The sequence below is a fragment of the Thermoascus crustaceus genome (genome assembly GCF_041956765.1).
Source record: "Thermoascus crustaceus strain CBS 181.67 unplaced genomic scaffold VTN00scaffold_10, whole genome shotgun sequence".
NCBI classification, from domain to species: Eukaryota; Fungi; Ascomycota; class Eurotiomycetes; order Eurotiales; family Thermoascaceae; genus Thermoascus; species Thermoascus crustaceus.
Genome location: NW_027192536.1, coordinates 260126 through 282268, shown reverse-complemented (window position 1 = coordinate 282268; position 22143 = coordinate 260126). Strand labels below are relative to the sequence as shown.

At 47.7% G+C, this 22143-nt stretch overlaps 7 protein-coding genes across 7 annotated transcripts; 2 read left to right on the top strand and 5 right to left on the bottom strand.

The window, feature by feature from the left end:
* Nucleotides 1-16: 16 nt before the first annotated feature.
* Nucleotides 17-1447, top strand: VTN00DRAFT_2481 (uncharacterized protein; the record flags this gene model as incomplete). Its single annotated transcript, XM_069428701.1, has 3 exons — nucleotides 17-473; nucleotides 528-703; nucleotides 770-1447. 3 exons carry the CDS (start codon nucleotides 17-19, stop codon nucleotides 1445-1447), a joined length of 1311 nt encoding a protein of 436 aa, XP_069283530.1.
* A 218-nt stretch (nucleotides 1448-1665) lies between these two features.
* VTN00DRAFT_2480 (uncharacterized protein) lies at nucleotides 1666-2277 on the bottom strand (the record flags this gene model as incomplete). Its single annotated transcript, XM_069428700.1, has 2 exons — nucleotides 1666-1887; nucleotides 1969-2277. 2 exons carry the CDS (start codon nucleotides 2275-2277, stop codon nucleotides 1666-1668), a joined length of 531 nt encoding a protein of 176 aa, XP_069283529.1.
* Nucleotides 2278-3130: 853 nt separating this feature from the next.
* On the bottom strand, nucleotides 3131-6235 carry VTN00DRAFT_2479 (uncharacterized protein; the record flags this gene model as incomplete). The annotated part of the gene is made up of 2 exons (XM_069428698.1): nucleotides 3131-5633; nucleotides 5682-6235. The coding sequence occupies 2 exons, from the start codon at nucleotides 6233-6235 to the stop codon at nucleotides 3131-3133; spliced, it is 3057 nt and encodes a 1018-aa protein (XP_069283528.1).
* A 2993-nt stretch (nucleotides 6236-9228) lies between these two features.
* VTN00DRAFT_2478 (uncharacterized protein) lies at nucleotides 9229-12123 on the bottom strand (the record flags this gene model as incomplete). The annotated part of the gene is made up of 2 exons (XM_069428697.1): nucleotides 9229-10522; nucleotides 10616-12123. The coding sequence occupies 2 exons, from the start codon at nucleotides 12121-12123 to the stop codon at nucleotides 9229-9231; spliced, it is 2802 nt and encodes a 933-aa protein (XP_069283527.1).
* A 1058-nt stretch (nucleotides 12124-13181) lies between these two features.
* VTN00DRAFT_2477 (uncharacterized protein) lies at nucleotides 13182-15469 on the top strand (the record flags this gene model as incomplete). The annotated part of the gene is made up of 5 exons (XM_069428696.1): nucleotides 13182-13204; nucleotides 13328-13538; nucleotides 13594-14294; nucleotides 14352-15334; nucleotides 15438-15469. 5 exons carry the CDS (start codon nucleotides 13182-13184, stop codon nucleotides 15467-15469), a joined length of 1950 nt encoding a protein of 649 aa, XP_069283526.1.
* A 437-nt stretch (nucleotides 15470-15906) lies between these two features.
* On the bottom strand, nucleotides 15907-16996 carry VTN00DRAFT_2476 (uncharacterized protein; the record flags this gene model as incomplete). Its single annotated transcript, XM_069428695.1, has 4 exons — nucleotides 15907-16109; nucleotides 16205-16334; nucleotides 16463-16788; nucleotides 16909-16996. 4 exons carry the CDS (start codon nucleotides 16994-16996, stop codon nucleotides 15907-15909), a joined length of 747 nt encoding a protein of 248 aa, XP_069283525.1.
* Nucleotides 16997-18093: 1097 nt separating this feature from the next.
* Nucleotides 18094-20482, bottom strand: VTN00DRAFT_2475 (uncharacterized protein; the record flags this gene model as incomplete). Its single annotated transcript, XM_069428694.1, has 5 exons — nucleotides 18094-18115; nucleotides 18558-18637; nucleotides 18738-19405; nucleotides 19472-19613; nucleotides 19709-20482. 5 exons carry the CDS (start codon nucleotides 20480-20482, stop codon nucleotides 18094-18096), a joined length of 1686 nt encoding a protein of 561 aa, XP_069283524.1.
* Between the last annotated feature and the right edge of the window lie 1661 nt (nucleotides 20483-22143).

Sequence of the window (22143 nt, the reverse complement as noted above, 5' to 3'; positions counted from 1 at the left end):
CATCCTCCCTGGATCAATGTCTCCTCATTCCAAAGAGCTCTTCCAGGAAGGTGCTGCTATAAAGTCTGAGAAGCTTGTATCGGAAGGCGAATTCAATGAAAAGCGCATTATAGATTTGCTTTACAATGAGCCCGCCAGGTATCCAGACTGCAGCGGAACGAGGTGCCTCGCCGACAACTTGAATGACTTGAAAGCCCAAGTCGCAGCCAACCAAAAAGGAATCAGTCTCATATCAGCCTTGATTGAGGAATATGGAGAAGGTGTCGTCCAATTTAACATGAGGAAGATTCAGGGAAATGCCGAGTTGAGTGTAAGAAATCTTTTGAAGGAAGTCAGCAGGAGACTTGCCGGGCGGGATCTCAATGCCGTTGATTACATGGACGACGGTAGCCCTATCATGCTAAGGATTGCAATTGACGCGGAAAAGGGCGAGGCGGTCTTCGACTTCGATGGAACGGGACCAGAGGTCTACGGTAAGCTAAGTGCCAGCAAGACATTTGATTAATCTAACTAATGACGGGCTGCAGGGAACATTTCGGAGGCTGTCACATATTCGGCAATTATCTACTGTTTGAGGTGTCTCATTTCCGAAGATATTCCACTAAACCAGGGATGCTTGAAGCCGATTGAGGTTCGAATCCCCAAGAATTCATTCCTCTCACCTTCGGACAAAGCCGCAGTTGTGGGCGGGAATGTTCTCACGGTAAGTTGGCCACAAAAATTTCAGACATCGTAACGTCTTAGATGCTGAGCCGAACGACATAGTCAGCGAGCGACCGATGTCATTCTCAAGTACTTCAAAGCCTGCGCTGCGTCACAAGGTGACACCAATAACTTGACTTTCGGACTTGGAGGAAACCTCTCCGGTGAGACAGAGACCAAGGGGTTTGGCTATTATGAGGCGATCGCCGGAAGAAGCGGTGCTGGTCCAAATTGGGAGGGAACATCAGGGGTGCATACACATATGACCAACACCCGAATTACGGATGCAGAGGTCTTCGAACGACGGTATCCCGTGCTGCTTCGGGAGTTCTCCTTAAGGGCAGGTTCAGGCGGCAAGGGTAGACATCGCGGCGGAGATGGTGTCGTCCGAGATATCGAATTGCGTATTCCTGTTCAGGTTTCAATCCTCTCTGAACGCAGGGTATATCATCCCTACGGCTTCGAGGGTGGCGAAGATGCCCAATGTGAGCAGAATATTTGGGTCCGGAAGATCCTGAAAAAGAACGACCAGGGGGAAAACTGGGAAGAGCGTCACATAAACTTGGGTGGCAAGAACACTACAAAAATGCAGCCTGGAGAACGTATTATAGTGATGACCCCTGGCGGTGGTGGATGGGGTAAAATAGGAGACGAGAGCACAGCTCATAAAGAACAAGATCCACGCCATGCCTGGCGAGGCGGCTCACTAGCCAATCGCGTGGCAACACAAGAGATGAGCGTGTGAAGCGCATAAGATTCTATGAAGTATCTCAGAGGTTGATGTGTTGAAGAAATGGATGGCTTACGGATAGCGTGGGGAAATGTGTACTGCCTTAGCTATCATACTCATATCTCAGCATTTCAGAACGACACATTAAATGGCTTTTTGATCAGAATTAGTGATACAGCAGGACCCCAGACTCCTGCGGTTTTATGGATATCAGTTCCTGAAACTTCCCTCACTCATTCCTCCTCGCTTGTGGCTTCAATGTTGTTCTTTGTCTCTTGTGGACCTCCATGGTCATGATCTCCTCCCCTATCGATATCACTCTTCTCGCTAGATTCGCCAGTAGTCCGGGAGTAATCTGGACGAGGCAATGACTCTCCCTTCTGACTGAGTGCAGCCTCGATTTCAGGAAGCACCTTGACAAGTGTAGCGAACTGATCAACTGGAAGGGAGATTCCCTGAAGGAGAGAGGCCGATGGTTAGAATCAATATTGCTAAGCACGGTAAATCTCATGGGCATAAAAATAGGCCAATCGCACCTTCTTTCCAGGGAGCTCATTTCCGTCTTTCTCATAATATTCCCTGATATTGACCATAGTCCTCCCCCTGAACTCGGAGACAGTAACACGCCGGAGCCTCGATATTTCCCAATATACGTCGCCGTTTGCATCGACTTTACCGGCTCCGCTTGACAGAGCTCGCGAGGTTCTATTGTTGGAACGACTATTGGAGCTTAGCTTTCCTTCTGTCCTGGGCTTCTTCGCGCGACTTTGGTCCTCGCTGTCGTCGAAAGCATCATCTGACTCGTAGACAGCTTGAGATTGACGTTTCTTGGTTCTAGAAGCCATCGCTGATGAATCGAGGGAATAGTCAATTGACAAGATTGAGGCGAAGTGCTAACGACTTGAGATATAATGGGTGAGGAAGGTGAAGGGATTGAAAGATGAAATCGCACGATCTTGCAAGATCAGTCAACTGAGATAATCGTTGGATGGGAGGAGAGCGCGGTCTCCTCGAATCATGGCGCAGGACGCGATGAGCGCGTCACGGGGCACGTGATGATAGAAGTGATAAGGGTTACCCTTGTTAATGCCAGTCGAGGTACCGGCGAATAATGTCACGATGTTTGCTTACAGTAGGTTGGTAAGCCGTCTACCTTGCTGATCTGGACTGACTTTGGTCAGGGCCTGTTGCCCATCATGGTGCCTGGGTACCCTCCAATAGCTTCAAAATCACATTGGCGTAAAATAGCATCTTCCAAATTTACTGCTCCGTAGGCGGGGGATCCTGGGTAAGTTTAGCACTGTATGTAGCCGCAGGGGCTTTGTTTCTTAATGTCAATGCTGGGCATCGTCTGAAGTACCCTGTGAAGTCTGTGAAGTCAGGGCAATTAGATTACCATCTGGAGGGATGACACAGGAGTAACGCAAGGCCGTAAGAATTCAAATTTCCGTCAAGATGTACATACAACATTATGTACTTTGGATGAGACGGAACCTTCAGGGATGATAGCTGCATCTTTCTGGAGAAGCCATGGGACAGCTAAAAAAAATTGACTGAAACGGGAGGCCATTACATATCTAAGTCTGTTCTTCCAGTAGTGTGACTATCGCATAAGGTCAAGTCGCCTGAGGTGTAATAACCGTTGTGTTGCAATCACCGTCTTGAAAGGATATTATTACCGTAGAATAGTACGTCAAGTCATATAGTGGCCGCCTTAAGAGCCTGTAAGAGAAGAGCAAAGATGAACCCCCGAGCAACTATGTCAACTTGAAGGCAGTCAAAGACTTTTCCAAGCGCTTCTCCGCTTGCAGCAGCTCCCATAACGCTTCGTAGAGCCTGAGGCATGCCCCTCTGGACAAGCAGCTTCCGGGCAGTGACCCTTAACTTCTCTTTCTCGGCATCTGTCGGCGGAGAAGGCCATGACTTCAGCTCCTCTTCTGTAGGCAAAGAGCTCTGACGCAGTTTTCTAAGATGAGCAGCGATTGTCTCATCAGATGTGTAAGCATCAATCATAGAATCCTGCAGCAGAACACGGATTGCCTCTAGATTTGGATTTCCAGGACGCAGGATGTACGATTTTGCAGCATTCAGGAGCGTCCGTCGAATGTTCCATGCGGAGGATAAGGTATACAATTCGTTGATGACGGCGAATATCAGCTCTACCGCCATCCGAGTCTCTTCTTCAGTGATAGGACTACTTGGTCCTCCTGCAACACTCTGTGCAGTGGGCGGTTGCGGAGTCGTGAGTCTTAATCCATTCTCGGAAGGGAAAGAATTGGCCTCTATAGGATTCTCTGGCTTTTCTTCACTGACAGAACGCGAGAGTTTTAAACCGGTATAATCCTCCGGCATAGAGCTTGGAGGTGGCGGAAGATTCATGGTTTCCACGTCCAATTCAGGCTGACTTGGATTGTTTGTTGTAACTGCACCTTGATATGGAGGTTGCCTCATTTCGGCCTCCTCCCCCGGAGGAGCCTTGTCTATTCCTTTATCCAGCTCCGACGAGGTAGTAGAGGCCGTGAAGCTTTTACCATCTTCAGATTGTCGGCGAAGCTCCTCCTGCGAGCTGCCTGCGATCGATGAATCCCGTAGATGCCAGCTCTTCGTTCTCCCTGTGACTGGGCTAGAAAATCTCTTGTTTGTCCCACCGACGCTCGCAAATACGCCGGTAACTCCGCCAAACACGGCCTTGCCACTTCCGGCTACCCCTTTGGGAGCGCTTGTTAGGACATCCAGGACACCTTTCCCCACACTTTCAAAGGAACTGTGGCCAGGGAACGAAAATGCAGCTTTTGCGGAAACTCCTGCAGGTGGAGGGCCTAGACCTCTGTCCTTCTCGAGGAATCTCCTCATGCGCTCACTTTCCGCGAGTTGTTCGTGTTGAAGAGCATCTCGAAGGTACTGTTCCAGATTTTGTCTCAAAACTTGTTTTGTTTGACCTTTCCACATCGGCAATGTAGGATACTTATCGCCAAAACTGTGAATATGATGGAGTCTCGAAATTGGTCCCAAGCCTTCATGGAGGGATTCGAAGTCGGCATATTTTCTGAAAATCATCCAGCCAGGATGACGTGAAGAGGTCGGCTCGATTTGGAGTGAGTAGTCTATTGTAGGCTTGGTGCGAATGATCCCTTTATCGCCAGGCTCAGAGCCGTCGTCTATCAATACGGAGGCACCGTGAAGCGTCAATTGCGGCGTGGATTCTGGTGTCAGCGTAGCTGATTGCGGCTGCAGAGCTGTCGGGGTCTGCGATGAAAGAAGTTGATCAAAATTTGTGAAACTCGTCCTCTCTTTCCGAGCTGGGCGGTCATGTTCTCGTGAGTTTTGCATCGTGCCACCAAATACATTACCACCCGTCTCGCTTTCGGCAAGATCCCCAGTCTTCCCACTGTCTGAAGATGTCGGAGTCACGACCCCTTCTGTAGTTGTATTGGAAACCGAATCTCCACTTTCACTCCGTGTTACTTGTCGCTCACTCCTTCTCAGTGCATCTTCATTGGCAATCATCGCACTCAAACGTCTTGTTTCGATTATTGCCTCCTTCGTTGCTTCATCTGCTTGTGCAAGCTGTTCCTCCGGGGGAAACTGGGAGTCGCTGTTTTCCGACGACCTCTGCGGCACAATTCCTTCGCTCACAGAAGCTGAGCGAGAGTCCTTGTTCTGATCTTTACGTGCCCCCTCAACACCAGCATCGATGGCATTCATTATCTCAGGCTCGCCTTCTTGGAGGAGATAGATTATCCAGCTATTTATGAATTCAGGGCGCGAGCAGCTATTAATGGTAGATTCCAAGACAACCCCTGAAAAGATCTCTCGAAGGAAGGTCCTCACCGGTTGACACTCATAAGTTTTAGAGTCAAGGAAGTTAGACAGAAGATCGTCTGCGACCATGTTGAGCTTCTTCCGCTGCTGCTTCACGGCCAAGACATTGGCCAAGCTGCTCTCTGGAAAATCTTCCAGATACTTCTTGATAGCCACTTCTGGTGTTCCAAGACTCGATGCCGTGGTCTCCAGAGCTGCGGAGAGCTCGTTCAAAAATACAATGACCATCGACGAGGAGTTTGTAAGAAATTGTAAAAAGGTATCCGCAGGCCGTTTCCGCGAGAGATGCGACGATACGGAGACAATGAAACCAGTCAACGTTCTCCGACAAGAGAGAGGAAAAGTTGACTCTGAAGGTAAAATCGGCGCATACCAATAGCTATTCTCCTGGTAAGTCCATGACACGCCATGAGAGGTGAAGACCTACTTAACATAGTTATCGATTATTGCATCCGTGAGAGACCTTAGAGCAGCGGCAGTTGCGGGCGGAAAACTGGAATAATTTAAGTCGACATCTGAATGCTCTCCTACTGCTCTTGGACCAGTGGTGTCATCCTTGGCACTCTCTTTAGCAGACCTCCGAAGCTGCCAGTCCAGCAATCTGTTCGCTACTTCCACACCCAGCTCTTTCCTCCTGCACTTTCTGGTGTCTGGGCCATTATCTGGCGAGTCACTGTTTGTTCCTTCCCAGGAGGCATGTAAGACAATGCCTGCAACAAATCCGATCAGTAGCAGTCCAAGTCTGCCAAGTAGAATAAACGTCGCGACTGCTAAACCAGCAAAGACGGCAAGAAGGGCTTCGTTGCTAGCATTTGAGAGAAAGTGGAAGATATGGTCAGTAAGAGGTTGTAATCGTGCAGAATCCGGAGCTTGCTTGTTGAAGTGCTCACTGTCCGGCCTCGTCAAGTCGGTGTTAGGGGCGGGCCTCTCCGTCTGTTGAGCCTGGCCGGATAGAACGGCGGCTTCATTGGAGCCATCCATGGTAATCGCATCGGAAACGGTCGTTTTCAACTCTAGCAAGATAGGATGTGCTAATTCATATTAGATTAGAAGAGATGCGTTGAGTACGTTACAATCTGGATCAGGAGTGGTGGGTAAAGCAAGGGTGATGTTGGACTGTATGAGAGAGAACATGGGAGGGTTGTTGATGTTCCAGAACCCTGGCGGCTCAGCCTTTCGCCTTACTTGACCATGGTGCAAGCCGCAGACGCCAAACTTTCATCAGACAGCAATGAGGTGCCATGCTTTATTGTAATCAAATTTTGATTTTTCCAAAATCAGATAAACAGCTTGCTGTCTCTTTTCTTGAGAAACGCTTTTCTAAAGGCGGCCACAGTGGTTCTTGTACCTTTCTTTTCGGGACAACCTGACCGCTGGCCCCTAGGGTCTCCTTGCCACAGATTCTACAGTTTGGTGACCCAACATACTATTAATAGTACAGCACCTGTAAGTGTGTAGTAAATAGTACATAATAATGTTACTACTGCCGTATATTTAGACTTCAATAGCAAGAGGCCATTGTGTAGAACACGGAAGTAACAATTGACAAAGATACATAAATATACCCATTCATCATTTCCTCGCTTGCTTTGTGAAGTCAGCGAGGCATCTAAAGCTAGCAGAATGGGACCTTGATCTCCGCTATCCGAGTGAATCCAGGCATTCAAAGAACATGCATTCATGCCAGATGCAAAGAAGATGGCGGGCTCTAAGGGTCTGCCATGTGCAAAATGCCAAATGTGACTGCAGATCATTTTTGAGCAACTCATTATTGCCTGACTCCTTAGTACAAAATCCCTGGGAGACGAAGAAGATCCCCAGACTCAGTTCCTTCCGAAATAGTTGCGGTTGTTAGTGCCAGGGTCTTGCCAACCTTGTCCGAACTCCAGCGCTATCTTAAGTTAGTTTCTAATTGTTGCATTTGATGGATATCTGTAAATATGCACTGGCATGGTTGAAATCAATACCATCTGATGCAATGCCACCCCTGTTATGGAAGCATCGGGACACCAAAGAGGGTATTTTAAATTTCAATGACAACCTGCGACATCGCATCTAGAGGCTCTTTTCCAGTGTCGTAAATTGCAGTATTAGAGGGAATGGAAAAGATGAGGGTTTGTCCTATGCCTTCCAAACCTTCCGGCCTACTGTAATTTGGCCATGTAGCAATCGATGCTAGTCGGTGATAGAGATAATTTGAGCCACGAACAGACAAGGATGAGCATGATCACACAGTTCACTACCAAGACTGGTGTGTGGAATAGTCGACAAAACCAGGATGTGCAGGGAGACGATGGCAAAAAAAAGGAGAGAAAAAAAATCGGTGAATCTGAAGTTGGAGAGCGCCCGGACCGGGAAGATCATTTGACCGGGCGGTCGATAATTTTGCACTATCCCTGTCCTGCTTAAGCTCGCCTCCTTTCGGCATGGCCAGACTCCACTGGCCGAGTGCCGGCCCGGGACCAGGTGGAGATGTCTCTGAGCGCCAGGGAATCCAAGGAGATCAGGGTGCCGAAAGATACAGATACAGCACAATGCTGTACTTGTGATGAGCAAGAATATATTGATATTGCAGTTGCCGCCGCAGCCCTCTTGAGCTTTCATCTATGCTGTATACTGCGGGCACAGTCTTCACAAGCTCCAAAGGTGCAAAAGCACTTGTATAGTATGATGCTTTTAAACATCTAAGCTTGTAAGCTTACAATAATGTCTAACTGCACAGAGTGCGGAACGCAGGAGCACTACTTCTACTGTCCTGTATTTGTCAAGTTACCATTCCTATTCCATAGAAATGGAGTAGAGCCCTACCTGGTACACTACCGAGTAGTAGAAGGTTGAGGCCTCGGTATGCCGTTAAATTCAACTTCGAAGGAGTGGTAATCCCGGCATTAAGCCCATGTAGCACAATTGATCTTATCATTTGCACGCTCAAGCTAAGCACTGCCCAAGTACCTGGAGAATTCATGCTCCTATCTGTTACAATAGCTGTTGTCTGTCCATAGAAGCCAAAAAATGCATATGCATCAGTTCTCTTAGAATAAATTAAGATCATTATCTTAAGTCACATTGAAATTCCAAGCCTTTTTTGCTCTTCCTTTGAACATGCTAAAAACAGTCTCAATAGGCTTAAGCTGGGAACATTTGTCACTTACAACAAGGCTTTTGATGAAAACCGATACTAATATGTATGCCACTCAGACATTATAGCTGTGACGGCGCTCAGTCATAGTATTATTAGCTAAAACTATGGTAGCTTGTCATACAGAATCGAAAGCATGAGGGGGAAAGAAAGGAAAGAATTCGCAGGGCTTTGCGTAACTTGAGGTATATAGGCAAGTAGGACCGGCAGTATCCCAGAGACAAAGGAATGCTCAACACCGCCTACCTTACCGCCTAGGTGTCTGCCGCGCCGTCACAATAGCCTGCTAAGAAGGTCATATCCATGTCAAAGGTCTACTCTTTCAGAATGCTGGATAGATCAAACAAAGATTTGATAGGTTCATATAGACATCTAAATACTACAATACATGTGTCTGTACTACAACTATTCTCTTTAGCATTTATTAAATGCCTTTTTTTTTGCTTCTGTTTCATTTGCCAAGCACTGACAATTCTTGCTTGTTTACCATAATAAAAATCTTTCCTGAAGATGGTTCATTACACAAAGGACAATCTTCATCATTTGTGGGCTAAACTTAAAATAAGTCAGTCACCTCACAGATCACAGACACACCAAGATAGGGAAAACCAACTCAGAGTTAACTGTGTCTGCGTCTGCGTGTCCTGGACAGCATCTGTGAGAGCATGAAATGGTTCACATCCTCGTCAGCCCAGTAAGAAAGATGGCTGGCAATACTTGCAATCAATGATATGTCGAAAGCCCCCCTAAACTCATCTGATCAGCAGTCCGTCCTACAGCAATAGTATACCTACTTAGGGATCCAAAGCCTGCCCGGTATATGCAGGGTAGTATCTTACTCTTGCACACTATAGTCCACTCGCCCATTAGAATTCAATGCTCTCACTTTGGCCTCCTCGTTTTTGAGTTTTTTCGTACGGTCTTCAGCTTCCAACCATTCAAGAGTATTCTCGGAAGCCCCCGAGGCGCCCCTCTTTTGGCCATTTCTCTTTTTCCGGAAGCCATCAAAAAGCGTCTCCAGCTCTGTGTCAATCAAGGTTGGAACGTTGTCCTCATCTTTCCTTGAATTAATTTCCTTAGAACTAGAAGGGTCGCGTCCATCGCTAGGTGCCTCTGAAGTCGCCGCAACTTTAGTATGTTGCGAATGCGAAACACCAGAGCTTGATGATGATGATGATGATGCCTGAGACGGCGTATCCTCTGTACTCAGCCCCAAACTTCGGTTCAGCAGGCTGCTAGCAACGCCGGACGTAAAATTGGTCCAAAGAGATCCCACACTTTGACCAACGCGAGTGCTAATATTCGAAAGACTTTGGCCTGATGCCGTCCAAATGCTCTTTTTGACAGATGGCAAAGGCTGTGGCTTCAGTGTAGCCATAGCCGGCGATATGAGCGGCTCAAGACGATAACTTACCGGATCAGAAGGATGGAAGATATTATACAGCTGTGCACACTTGGGGGAAGACACAGTAGGAAGCACACCTTCAAAAGTATGTCCCGAAGCTGCATTTGTGGAACGGTCTGCAGAAGTCGAAGTCCCCGTGAAAGACTGACGCTCGCCGTCGAAGTCTAGAGGACTTTGAATAGAATCTGTGCCCAAAAATGTGCGTCCGGCAATAGTTTTCCCTTTCAACATTTGGAAGAGGGCAATAGGCGAACCCAAGCAAAAGAACTCCTCACATTCGAAATCGAGAGGGAAGGAGCCTACCTCTCGTGATGATGTATCGGATTTGTTCTTAGTCGCGGCACCCGCACGTTGAGCAGAGGCCGGATTGCTCGGCTGATGGCATAGAATATCAAAGAGGATGGCACTCCCAAGTGAATGGCCACAGAGACTGACCGAACCCCGGAAGGATGGGTTGCGTTTCTTGAAAAGGTTAAAAATCCGATTGCATTCTTGTTGGACTATAGCAGCAATATGCTCACGATAGGCACTTTGATAGAGAAGCACGTCCATTGCTAAATCAGAAATGAGATTTCGGACTGCAGGCACACCCTCAAGCGTGATATCGGCTAGACTGGGGTATTGCTCATCCTCAGCGGCAAGATTATCGGCATCAGCAAGATCAAGCTCCTTGCGACTCTGCCTAATTCCTTGCATTGGAAAATCAAGTAGATGCCGCCAACACCTAACTCGTGTTAGTCTTTCAGCCCGCTGTCGGAACGGCAAGACATCCAAAGTAGATGCTAGACAAGCTCAACATGAAAAGGGAGTTTCTTACACAGGCAGAACTTGAACTCGACAGTTTTTATTACTGTCCGGAAATGAGGAATTAAGTGCCTGTAAATCAGGTGAGGCCGCATACACGCTCTTCATGGTCTTTCGCAAGGCATTTACATCATGCACGAAATTGATACTCTCTAGTCGCAGCCCGAGCCGCTGACCAATCCCATGAGTGACAAGAACTAGGTGATCGATTTCCCTTCCTCTTTCTTCGCCATCGGCTTCTCTTGAGTCCTCCATCTCCTTTTCCTCCTGCCTACGGGCTGCTTCTTCCAGCTCAGCGGTATCTCGTCGTTCACCAGTCAACGACGACATTTTCTCAAATGTTCTGTGCTGTTCTTCGGTAGCATTCTCTATCTGTGACACTTGATCACCAGGGGTGGAGGAAGACAAAGAGTCCGGTGCGGAATTCCCTTTGGGCTTTGTAGAATCTCTTTCAGAAATTCCCACTGAAGATTCTTCCCTCGATTTTCCTTGACCGCAAGACCTCGAGTCGGCGCCTTTTGTTTCGGTCGCCTCTTTAGGCCGTTTCTGCTCACTGAAGCCGCGAACGACCTTCGTGCCAGGAACACCGCCAAATCTTTGATATACTGTACTGCTCATGCGGGACATAAAGTCATCATAAGTCAACCATGCTGTCGACGAATCGTGATAAGTAACTGTGCTGTTCATATAAGCACCAAAGAGGCGATAACTTTGACGCTCATTTACGGAAGTCGACGCCGTATCTCCAGCAGTATGTTCGCCACTGTGGGAAGCATCCGCGGCTCTGGGCTGAGATGTACCCGGAAGCCAGCTGGAATTGTCAGCGAGTTTCCCTGACTCGTTTACAACCGAAGTCGATGTAGGCCGGGACCTTGGCTTCTGTTGGTCATGGAACCGCCACGGTTTCACTTTAAGGAAGCCTTCTTCTAGCTGAGTAGCTAGATTTTCGTCGCAGGGTTTAAGTGTAGATCCTTCTTGAAAGAACCAAGTTCCCCGGCGCACTTCGTACACGGGACCGAGCCAGTACGCCGGACTAAGCTCCCTCCGCTTCACGTCGACGTCAAAGAGGTAATCTTCATTGACAGGGACTTTGACAGAATCTCGTTCCGCCTCCCTTATATGATCTTTACGTTCAGTTGCATCATTGGCATCCTCTTCATCTGCGAGGTGCTGGAAGGCAGCCTCGATCGACTGGGAATCCTTAACCGAGAAGGGAACAAACTTCTTAGGTGGAGGTAGAGGTTTAGAGCTGTCTTTCTTCTGATCTGCAAATACCGGTTTCGACTTGGGAGTATCCACGGCGTAAAACCATCTGGGCCTCAAAGGAGGACAATCTTTAGGATAATGACGGAGGCTAAGCCTATGTCTGCGAGTAATCGTGTGATCTTCGCCTCTGGATCGCTGTAGAACATCTCTTCTGTCAACAGGGTCGGCTGCACCAGGCTGGGGGGTTGTACTCCGGGAGATGTTCCATGGGGAGATTGCTCCAAGAAAAGAACCTTTCTGCTCTGCACCTGGCATCGTCCTCCGGCGAACCCGGAGAAGAGACGATAGACGGACCAATGCGAGATAAGCAAGCGACTGCCAGGGTCGCTAGCAATCTCAGCGCAGGTAAGGAAGCGAACCTCAACGAGGGGCGTCACTTTTCTCTTTGCAGCCTATTCAATTAGCCAGGTGAACAACTGCTGGGCGCGGCTCAATCGTGTCAGATGCTGTCTGGCCCAGCGAAGAAAACGGCGGATGCGTCAGGGTAGAAGCCGAGGGCACCCGCAGGGATGGAGCTACCTAATATAATATGGGAAATTAGTTGACGTAGAAAGAGCGACTGAAAGATTCGAATGTCGTCGTCTCGGTAGTAAGATCAATCTAACGAGATGTCGAGTTCAAACAAGCCAGCACTGCACAGCACCGGTGCGCAGATAACGATGACGTTGAAAAGACAAGATAGTAGAAACCGTGAAGCGTATTGAAGCTCGTGTTGGTATAGACTGGGTGCCGATGGCTTTTTGAGTAAGGTGCTCGAAACCTGGGGCGTTGCAGAGTAAGCCAGAGCGGATCGGCTTCGACATCACATCATCGGGCAGCGGCCAGCGGCCAATCCCCCGCGGCGTCCTCGGGTCACTCAGCCACAGCTGCAGGGAAGCGAAGAGCACAAGAAGCTGGAGAGCCAAAAGCATCTTCAGCCAACTTCTTCTCTCCACTATTGCTCTACACTTTTGTTCTTCGAGCTTTCATCGGTTCCAGGTCCCCCAGTTTTCTCACTCTCTGCCGGCTCAACGCTCATTCTGGTTGCCCAGTCTCCGAGGCACGGACGCGCGGACAGTGATCTGAGAACAAGCGGCAGCCCCTTTCCTTTCTGGCGCCTCTTGTCTGCACCCGGAGCGGCGCAGTCAAATATCCAGTGAATACGGCAGATCTTTTCTCCATCGTGTCAACGGGCAGATTCACATTTCGAAACGTTTCTGCCTAGCCAAAGACTTGATCAATCGAGCGCCATTCAGACCCTCAAGGACAACCCCACCGATCTCAATCACCAAGCCACACTCTCCCCACCACGAATACACTCTCCAGCAGCAACAATGAACGTCCTCAAGCTTCAAAAGTATGTTATCTCTCCCAGTATATGGTCCTGTTACGAAATCAGCTCATCCGCGTTCCCATTGCTCTAACCCTTGTTGTTGTTGTTGTTGCATTGATACTGACCTTGTCTGCTTCTGACAAACAGGAAGTACCCGCAGTTCGACCAGCACGAGATTTTCTCTCTTCAGGACGCCTTTAGAAAGTTAGATGTTGATGACAAAGGCTACCTGGATGAAGCTACTGTGATCAAAGCCACGCAGCAGTCAGAACGGCAGCCCTATGATGTCGTCCGCCAGGCATTAAAAGAGGTGGAACTCGACAGCTCGCGACGTGTGGAGCTTGAAGACTACGTCGATGTATGTACTCTTTCGGTGTCCTTATACTTTGAAGAGAGCTAATATGGCGCCGCAGCTCATAGCCAAACTTCGTGGAGCTGGTGCTGTTTCCGCGCAGAGCAAACTTTCCGGGGGTCCAGTTAGGGCAGCCGCCCCTACGCCAGGCAATGGAGCGCCGTCCCCTCGCCATGCCTCCAAGGGCAGCGTTGGAGGGAAAATACATGTTCAAGGGTCTTCTGAAAATGTTACGCACACCATCAATGAAGATGAGAGAACCGAGTTCACACGGCACATAAATGCTGTTCTTGCTGGTGATCCGGACATTGGTCACCTCCTGCCTTTCCCCACAGATACCTTTGAGATGTTCGATAAATGCAAGGATGGCTTGGTGCTTGCCAAACTCATCAACGACAGTGTACCAGATACGATCGATGAGCGTGTTTTGAATAGACCCGGCAAGAAAATCCGCCAGTTGAATGCGTTTCATATGACCGAGAACAACAATATCGTAATCAACTCTGCCAAAGGCATCGGCTGCTCGGTTGTCAATATCGGGAGTGGTGACATTATCGAAGTCCGAGAACATCTCATTCTAGGCTTGATCTGGCAGATCATTCGCCGTGGTCTTTTGGGGAAGATCGATATCAAGCTTCATCCGGAACTTTACAGACTATTGGAGGACGATGAAACGCTCGACCAGTTTCTTCGACTACCGCCGGAGCAGATATTACTTCGCTGGTTCAACTACCACTTGAAAAATGCGAAATGGGATAGAAGGTGAGTTGCCTGTTCCTCTTCAGCATGATCTAGGAATTTATTCATCTTTTCGTGCAGAGTCACGAATTTCTCGAGCGACGTAAAAGATGGAGAAAATTATACTGTCCTGCTCAATCAACTAGCTCCCGAGCTGTGCTCCCGCAGTCCTCTTCAGACAAGGGACCTGCTTCAGAGAGCTGAGCAGGTGTTGTCGAATGCGGAAAAGCTAGATTGTCGCAAGTTCTTGACGCCTACGTCGCTTGTCGCTGGTAACCCGAAGCTTAATCTTGCGTTTGTCGCGAATCTGTTCAATACACACCCAGGCCTTGATCCTATTACTGAAGAAGACAAGCTCGAAGTGGAAGACTTCGATGCTGAAGGGGAGCGTGAGGCCAGGGTGTTCACACTTTGGTTGAACTCTCTGGATGTGCAGCCCGCAGTGAATTCGTTGTTCGACGATCTCCGAGATGGCACTATCTTGCTGCAGGCTTATGACAAAGTCATTCCCGGCATTGTCAACTGGAGGCACGTGAATAGGCCCCCTGCGTCAGGCGAGGAGATGATGCGCTTCAAAGCGGTAGAGAATACGAACTACGCCATCGAGCTGGGAAAGCATAACCGTTTCTCTCTCGTGGGCATCCAAGGTGCTGATATCACTGACGGTCAGCGTACCTTGACACTCGGATTAGTATGGCAGTTAATGCGGAAGGATATCACGAACACTCTTTCTTCTCTGGCACAACGGATGGGCAAGCGTGAAATCACAGATGCTGAGATGATTCGTTGGGCGAATGACATGTCTCACAGAGGCGGGCGATCCTCCACAATACGAAGCTTCAAAGACCAGTCCATCAGCACTGGTCTCTTCCTCCTTGACGTGCTTAATGGCATGAAAAGCAATTACGTTGACTACGAACTTGTGACTCCAGGTCGCACCGCCGACGAGGCGTACGCAAACGCGAAGCTGAGCATTAGTATAGCAAGAAAGATGGGTGCAACTATCTGGCTGGTTCCCGAGGATATCTGCCAGGTCCGCTCCCGCCTGGTGACCACCTTTATCGGTAAGTTTCTCTCCCTCCGGAGCATTGGTTGTCTTCCATTCTTCCAGCCTATCGTTGATGTCATTGCGCTTTTGATATATTTCGAGGCTAACAATTATCGCAGGCTCCCTCATGGCTACTTACGAAAAGATGTAGCGAGCAAAATCAGTATGTGGGTTCGGTGGTTAGATGTTGATATCAGTCAGACGTGGATAACTGGTCCCCCATCCTGTCTATTTTTGACAACAACGGCAATCGATGAGATGTACTGTAGAGCTGTCCTGCCATTCTTTTTACTTTGTCCTATGTTATGATTGCGTGAAATTGAACTTCTCTTGCTCAATTATCTTGCGGCACTAATCGGTAATACCAATTTCATAAACACTTCGGGTCTATTGACTGAATGAAAGATTGTTTTCCCAGTCGAGTGATGTTATTCTGGAACCCTTTGGAATTGTCAATGTATAATGTCAAGCTGGGGATTGCCTGTGTACACCTTTGCTCCTCCGAAAGTAGACAAGAGGTGAGATTAGAGGTAGCTAAATCACATGGAGCGTCCCGTAGAAAGTAACATTGTCGACCGCTTCATGAAGTCATAGGTATTGCTTGAACCAATGGACCGCCTGCAAAAATGCTTGTTCCTTTGCGAATCTGATCACTGGCTTAGTGATATCAGCACGAACAGCAAATCCGTGCTCCACCCCACTGAAAAGGTTGATTTGATAGGGTTGAGTGGTCTTGCGGAGAATCTCTTCTGACTCATAGCGTTTTGCAGCTGGGAAAATTGAGTCGGTTTCTGTTCTCAGGAACCATGTAGTTTTCGGTCAGTTACTTGTCACAATTTAAATGAACTCTCGGGAGGCGCCAACGTCACCAAACGTGAGTGCTGACCTGCTGCAGTGATCGACAACGGTCCGCTTATACTACTGAGCTCGTCGGCTTCGACAAAGCTGGGGTGAGCGACGTATCCGACATCAATTTTGTTTCCCATTGGTCTCAAAAAGCGGACAACGTATTTAGCCTGATATTATGTATCTTCTCAGTTCAACTGTACCAATCCGAAACTGGGGATAACGGCTCATGACATTAAATGGAAGATAGGTTCCGCATGCGAACTTGGGCAAACACCTAGGTATGTACAGTACATACCCCAAAGCAGTAGCCCACGGCACCTATTTTCTCACAGTTCAAATTCGTTCGCATTTCTTTCAACACCGAGTCAACAACCGGGTCGACTCTAGCAGGCAGGTGACCAGGGGGACCAGTGAGCCAAGCCATGAGGTCGAAGTCGGCCGGCCTGTTCAGCTTGACCGGGTCCCCATGGAAGAGGTCAGGCATAACCACAAAGTAGCCGTTTGCAGCAAACTGGTCCGCAATGAGCTGAGAATTTATGAATCGATGCCCGATTACATCTGTAAGTATGAGAATAGCGTGTTTCGTCGATCGGTGAGCGGGATACGAGAAATAGGTATCCACTGCGATATGTAAACATCAGCACTTAATGTTGAGCCCTCAGTGCAAGAGAAGGCACTAAGGTGGTCGAACAATTAAGACCGCCGAAGGAAACAAGAGAAATAGAGCAGTATATGATATACCATCTCCAATTTGCTTGAATTCTCCCTTTGCCTCACCCTCATGCTTGACTCCCACAACACAGCACTGGGCAGGTGTGTAAGATGTCATGTCTGATTTTTTATTGTCCAATAGAATAACAGTTAAGAATACAGATACACGAGTGCTAAGCACCTAGGTGCGAATTGGTGAACTGATCGAGGATTTTCCATGAGAGGGGTTCAGAGTTAGGCGGGGTTTGAAGGTTGCGTTTAAGCTTGCTGAGTCATGCATGTTCTAAATTTGGTAAATCTCAGCAGCTCTTGTTTTCTATTCTGACATAAAGAATAAATAAAATATGCTGAGGATTCTTTGATATGCCATTCTAACTTGATAAGAGATCTTTATGGTCCTCAATCTACATTTGAATACTACTGTAGAAGTCCGGTGCGGTGTCACCTGCTGAGTTAATAGAATAATAGTTGAACTATCAATAACTACCTAGGTAAGCACGCAGGTAGTTAGGCACCTATGTATGTACATTTACGTTGCATACAGTGTCCATCACTGTACTATACATAGTAGTTTGTGCCTAGGTAAGTACCTACTGCTAAGCAGTTATTAACAGTACTGTACTGTGTCATTTCTTTTGTTACCCCCTCCCCTGCTACCTACTGTCTTGGCGGATTGCTATTTTATACCCATGTGATTCTGAGGCTATTGGAGGTACCCAGACACTGTGATGGGTCACAGACCCTAGACAAAGCTAGCCCAGATCATAATATAGCAAAAGCGGCAAGGTTGGTGGTTTGGACAGCGGGGAGGGGGTGCCGAAAGATATAGCAACCTACTGTATATCTTAGCCGGGCACAAGTATTATTATTTCTACGCGGCGAAAAGAAGTCGCGTCTAAACACAACCAGTCTAGAAAGGTCTATCCATATAATCCATGGATTCACGGTGGACTGGATTTCCAGGTATGCACATGTAGGCATACATAGTATGTCTGGTACAATGGATAAGGCCAGAAAGTCAGGTTATGAGACTATATGCAACTTTAATCCAGCGTGTTTCACAAGACCCCTGAGACCTCTATTTTGAAGGTCAAGAACAATAAACGTCAGAATCCAAGCCCAGTTAGGATGGTGGAAGAACAATCCATGGATGGCTGAAGGTCTATCGAGAAAGGGATGAAGAACGCACCGAGACAATGTGTACCTGTGAAAACCTCACCACTTGCGATAAATCTCGCTATCAACAAGTAATATTAGTTAACCAAGACACCTCTGGGTTCTTTGGGGCTTTATATGATACGGGTATTTTCAATTTTCTAGCTGGAAACATCGTTAAGATGCTCCGGTATGGTACTTAGATGATAAGGTAGAGGCTGCAAAGAAGACTCGGTCCAGTGAAGATCCCCAGCCAAAATATGACATTCCCAAGTGTCCTCCGCCCTCGCAGCAAGCTTGTTCGGCTGAGAGAGACAAGGGGCAACTGCAACATTTGGAACATTAACAGATATCCCCTCAACTGTCGAAAGATACACAGCATGATGAGCTCATGTATGCAAGCAGACAGCAGAAATGTCACCAATGTGGCCGTTGAACGTGACAGGTTGAATGCACTTATCGAACTATGGTAGACGTGGCGAAGGAGAAAGTTATGTACTGGCCGATTCCAGTCTCGCGCAAACTGATCCCAAGAAACGGAGTTCCACCAGTCTGCATAGAACCCACGGTCTGCGAATCTGGTAATTTCGGCGAGAGCATTGAGCTGTAGGAGGATTGTTAACTGTAAAAGACGCAGTGAAAAAGTCAAGCAGAGGGATATTTAACCCTTGAATAGATAAATCAGAAGACAACTGGATACTTACAACGCATTCCCAGATCACGTAGAATGTCAGGAGATACTCCATCATAAATGGGAAAATCAGGTCGCTGAGCACCCAGGGAAATTCCTTCAGCCTCTGGTGCAGAGTCAATCCCTCCTTCTTCATCTGCACTGCGGACATGACAACAGGATATATCCACGCCTGAGAAACAGCAATCATAACTCCAATCACACCGAACGTAGCTGCAGTCTTCTCTGCTACATACACCCAATTGATCTTCTCCTGCCGCGGATATTCTAGTTCGTATATCAACGTGGGTAGCGGTATAAAGCCATAGAAATCTCCAATAGTAAGGTTTTTCGGATAGTGATTATCAGTCACTAAGCACTGCCCCTTTAATTCTTCCGTCAATGAATCGATCTCCCATTCTATGAGGCGCTGGAAAGACTGGATCTGTTCAAAGTCTAAAGGTGCGCCAGATTCTATCGCTTCAGCCGCGGCGCTGATCTCCTTTTCGGTACCACGGTGTTCAGGGGAATCCCTTCCTTGGAATGAATGCCGACGGTGACGAAGACTGCTCAAATCATGAGAACCAAAACAAGATGCAGCGAACTGTGAAGAGGATTGTGTCGCAGGATTTTCCGTGTCCAAACTTTCAAGTTCGAGGAGCTTAGCTTTCAATAATTTGCGCTTCCTGTATAGCTCAGATACTGGCATTTGCTATCAGCATTCTAGGAATTCGTGCTCGCAGGATTAAAGGGACTAACTGAACATACAATAACCATTGTAAAATGCGTAGCTGTGCTGTTTCATTAACATAGTTAGGCAATGGAGTACGATAAACACAGTGTGTGTCCATGGCCAGTCTCGATGATACGTCCACCAGATAACGACACCAAGGTAGAAGCTCTGCCATATCTTTGTTTTATGCTCAAAAGTCAGGGTCAGCCAATATTACGTGGCAAGGTAAGAAAGGAAATAACAATTGTTCGGCAACGACAATGTGGACCTACATTCTGTATAATCCAACCCGAACGGTTCCAGCTCAGGAACCCCTTTGCAATTGCTCGCTGGAGAAAGAGACAGAAGATCGTCGATCCGCACAATACCCCATCGGTGAGCCCAAGCACTAGGACATCTTTGTGGAACATCAGCCTCAGAATCTCATTCTTACCCCACACGCTCCCATAAATCCTCCAGTTGTTGGCAGCAACTTTGATTAGCATGAGGCCCACCCCAAGCCAGAAAAGAGTAAAGAAGCCATGGAAAGGCGAAGACGCGCTGGCCGGATTCTGACGATCGAAAGCAGTGAACTGCCTAGTAAAAACGAGATCCCGATATTTAAAGCGCCGCTTCTTAATATTTCCGGACTCTTCTCGCTCAATACCCTGCCTCAAGATATTTCGTAGCTCGGCATCATCTGCCGTGAGGAGGTACCGACCAGCCTGTCCTGTCTTCTCAAGTTTGACCGGGATGCTTCGTCGTCTAAGATTAGAGGGAGATCGATCGAAATCGAAGTTAACAGAACGTCTAGGTCTTAGATCTCCCTTAACCGTTGCGGATACTTTTGAATCCAAGAAAGAATCAGTCTCATCCTGTGCAGATGATGATAAGGAGGAATCTGGTGTTCCGGCAATGTCTGACATCCCATCCCGGTCCAATCCGTCACTCCCTGCCGAAGGATTAGGCACAGAGAGGGCGGTACGTTCTTCGTTTGAGGAGTATGCGTTGTCTGATAGATGCCTGCGCAGCTCAACCGGAGAATCCTCGGACTGCTGTGAGTTCATGCTCGAGGATGGTTTCTGTAAGACACGACAGGGTACCTATACCGGAATTCCCAGCGCGCCCCCCAGGTAAATGACAGAGCAGGTATGTACAATATATCAATATATATATTACAGAGAGAATAAAAAGAAGTCAGAGTCAGTAGTTACAAACTATGGTTCAAGCAAGTGGCTGTGGTCGAAGAAAGACAACAAATGAATGCGACAGGCAGAATCTCCTTTCTCGCTGTGATCGTATGTTTTGAGTTGACCAGCAAGATTTGCTCTTCCAATCATCTGGATAGTATAATGGATTCCGTACAGGGTCGCTAGAAAGTTCAAATTGTGATAATCTTGACTGTCATTATCATGGTAACGCCGCAGCTTGTTTCCATATAAATGATCCCGACCGACGTCAATGCCGATGAATGGATCCAAACACGGAGCCACCGGAAGGACATGCGGGGCCGTGTGGCAAACTCAGGCTCTCAGTTGCTTAGCTATGTCGCGGACTACGTAGGCTACACAGTACTAGTAGAAAAGATCGACGAAACATGAAAAACGATGTCTTGTAGGACCTTGATTTGGTCAGCATTCTGTCACTGCTTTTGAATCCACTGCTAGCATTCTCACCACCTGGGTCATTTTCAGAGGTAGGAAGTTATTAAGTAACCCTAGCTCCTCTGATATGGTCATACTAATGTAGAGAAGCAATATTTCTCGACAAGCTGATTAGTGAGATATGTTAGATGTAGAGCAGTCTAGAATTTTTAAAAACAGTATCAAAACAACAGGGCAACCTACCAAGTCTTACCAGATGTAACTCCCCAGCATGTAATGTCTTCGATGTTAAATATTGGGCTATCAGAGGTTGCATATATGCCTAGCTATAGAACCTTCAGCACCTACCACTACTAGTACGACTAATCTCTCAACGAGATCTAATCAGTATGCAGTCAGATACATTATATTAGAAGAAATTGTTATAGAACCTCAATCTACAGTTGACACCTGGTGTTACAAAGGACAGTCACCAGAGGCCTCGTGTCAATTAGATCATGCACTGGACTGTTGCGATAAGCTGTGACACGATCACTTGTTACTTAGGGCTGATAGGATCATTTGTCAAACTCGAAGCCCTTATGCTAGATAACCGACGGTCTCTTACAGTGTCCAGGAACCCGCCCAGAGTGCAGGATAACACTCTCCCAACCCAGCAGAAAGTAGGTGTCACAACGCTATATCTGCGATACAAAGGCTTGGGGGTGACCGGAAAGATTCAACTGAGCAATGGATACCATCTTTGGACATGCCTAATGCATCTACAGTTATGGATTCGAATCTACGATCGACTCCCGGAACGATATGCTGGCTCATTCGAAATTCGACGGGTCCGACCGGGGAGGGGAAGTCATGTTCTCGATTCTGATATTAAATTCTGCGAGTACGGAGGACGGGCGTTGCTTTTTATCGACGAGGGCAAGGGACGACAGAAAGTCGCAGTGGAAAAGGAAACGCTCGCTCGACGTTCGTTCGGCTTGAATCGAGCTGCTGACCAGATAAATACCACAGTCGACGAATAGAGATCAACCTCGCGGGGCTGCAGAACTTGCCATCACCACCGCCAAATAAAAACAAAAGACAGTTGCAAGGAAACAAAAAGAGACAAGGGGAGGGATGACACA